The sequence below is a fragment of the Chanos chanos genome, chromosome 11 (assembly GCF_902362185.1).
Source record: "Chanos chanos chromosome 11, fChaCha1.1, whole genome shotgun sequence".
Classification (NCBI taxonomy): Eukaryota; Metazoa; Chordata; class Actinopteri; order Gonorynchiformes; family Chanidae; genus Chanos; species Chanos chanos.
The window spans coordinates 20,680,121-20,682,620 of NC_044505.1; the positions used below are offsets into that span (position 1 = coordinate 20,680,121).

General features: G+C 44.5%; 1 protein-coding gene across 1 annotated transcript in view; it reads right to left on the reverse strand.

Annotated features, from left to right (window-relative positions):
- tacr3l (tachykinin receptor 3-like) overlaps window positions 1-229 on the reverse strand; it is an 11,190-nt gene extending 10,961 nt beyond the window's left edge. The window contains exon 1 of the mRNA XM_030787851.1: window positions 1-229. This exon is cut by the window's left edge and continues 139 nt beyond it. Coding sequence (XP_030643711.1) covers window positions 1-229 — 229 coding nt within the window.
- Between the last annotated feature and the right edge of the window lie 2,271 nt (window positions 230-2,500).

Genomic DNA, 2,500 nt, shown 5'->3' on the forward strand with positions numbered 1-2,500 from the left:
AAGCGGCCATGGAAGCGTCGGAAAAAGCCAAATTTAACAAGAAATAGTTTGTGACGGTTCTCATCCGTTTGTGAGCCAAAATGATCCAAATAACAATGAGGTTCCCAAATACCGCAACCGCCAGAACGGAGCTGTAGGCGACTGACCACAGCGCAACCCGCCACGGTGGCTGAACAAACTGATTCGTGATGTTCCGCGTTATGTTGGAGCTGTTTTGCGACGCCGCCATCCCAAAATTTCTTTTTTTTCTCCACCTATGGAAGTACTTCAGATTTTCCCGCAGCACCTGAGTTGTGCGTTACGACGGCACAAATCTTAATACCACTGCCCTGCTCCCTGAAACACACTTTGTTCTTTTCGTATGCAACTTGAGAAATTATACATTTAACTTTCGAAGGCATGTCATTCTCCGTCTACGAGTTGGAGGTCGACGTTGACAGGAGGTAACAGAAGCCGACATTCATGCTGAGCTGACGGTAGAAATGTTTCAGTTCACGTTCCAAGCCGCTAACTGCAGGCTGACAGGTGTGGCGTTGCGCGCGAAATGGAATCTCAGGTCACGCACAGGTTGAATGAGTGAGAGAGGGGGAGGGCTAGAAGTGTGCGTTCCAGTAATCAATCGATATGATTACCTGTTGGGTCGCTGTAGGTTACTACCCCTCGAACCCCCAAGCTCTGCCCTTCGCCAGGCACGTAAGCCGCTAGTTTTATGAAAAAGTGCTAAACGCTATCAGTTTGAAATAACCTACCGTTAAAGACATATTTCAAAGGGATCACTGTTCTGGTTCTCGCAGTTACAATAAATAAGATCCTAAACTTTGTCACGCAAGATTTCTCGTAGCATCTGCTACCTACGTCAGATAAACACAATATTTTCACAGGGAATATTTCTACATCAAAACACATCTGTCCACGCCATCTCCGCGTAAGTGCATTAGGGAAAGTTTTCAGTGAGGTTGTCTCTCTCCATATATCTTTTTTATATGTTTATTATGGATGAATTCGTGCATAACTTCGCATAGCACTTCCCAACGCAATAGCAAGTTTGTTTGACACTCAAACTTTAGATAGCCTACCTGGTGTTGTAATGTCTTAAATCAGCATTTGGAATTTCTATTGCTCGAGATCATTCTGTCTTACGCGGAAGTTGAAACGGTTGCCTAAATGTATAGCCACAACCATATAGTTTGGTTATTTGCAACAGATAGCCTAAAGCGAAAACTTTTTTCAGTGACGCATGGTCTTCGCCACTAATCAGTAACCGAGATATTCTTAGAGACGGAATACTTGATTCATACAATCAGTCTGAGATGTTGTTACCTAAGAGAATCATGACAAGTGGTCCCCGGATCCCTGACATTTCAGATCCATTAATATGAAGTCGACATGGTGCATGTCTGCTGCGGCTGAACTAAGACGGGCATAAATTAACCGCTAATGATTTGGACAGAGGTTCAGAGAGAGCGAGAATGATTTCACAGACTACGACCAGTTTTTCAGAACGCTGTCAGAAAGTTGGCCAGCAAGCGGGTGCACGGAGCCGCGACGATGAGTCACCTTAACTCAGCACACACACACACACACACACACACACACACACACAGACACACACACACACAGATAGGGTTCAGGTGGCGTCGTGCCTTTCATCCTTGGACGTAGTGTTAATCTACTGACGCTGCCGCAGGTTGTCTCTGCGCTGATGGGACTAAAGCCATTACGCTCAACAAGGCCTGGTGCGTTCCTCTTCCAATTAAGCAGGATTAGCATTGATGGTCCCTCTGCTTTTAATGAGTTAGATCTCCCTCTCAGTTCTGTCTTTTTATCCGTTCCTGCATATTGAGCGGTGAATGCGGCGGTAGTAGTGATGCTTAGGGTGACGTGCGAAAATAATACCCACCCTCCTCTGAAATTTCAGAGTATGAAGATACAGGGGACATGTCTTTTTCTTTTACATTGTATTTTTTCGTTACATGTTTCATTACAGTTTTAGGTTAATTTGAAGCGGTTACAGGGGGTGTTTCCCCTCTTGCTGACTTTCTGATGGCTTGCGTCTGCCTGTGAGAGCGTTCTCCATTCGTGGGCGCTCGCGCACTTCTGCGAGAGCGAATGTATTATTACGTCCATCACAATTTTCTCCCCACATGGGCACTTATCTCTTGTCTCTGATTTATCACAAAGATTGATTTGTCCTTCTCAATAAGATGAAGCAAATTAGTCCTTTCTGTCATCGCAGCTAGCCCTGCCATCAACTGGAGTGAGGTTATTCACCATCCTCCTCAAGTCACTCAAGTAGTCAAAAGGGGGAAAAGGGTAAATTATTGCTCTCTTGAGTGCTGATAAATGGCTGAGTGAGAACATCATGGCCTAGTTTTCATTCAGACATATACCAGAGATAGAACGCAGTTTTTTTCTTTTTTTTTTCTTTTTCTTTTTTTAATCGTGGTTGACGTAGCCTATGTACTGTAGTCTTTTTCTCCTTCTGTAGGCGCAGCTTACT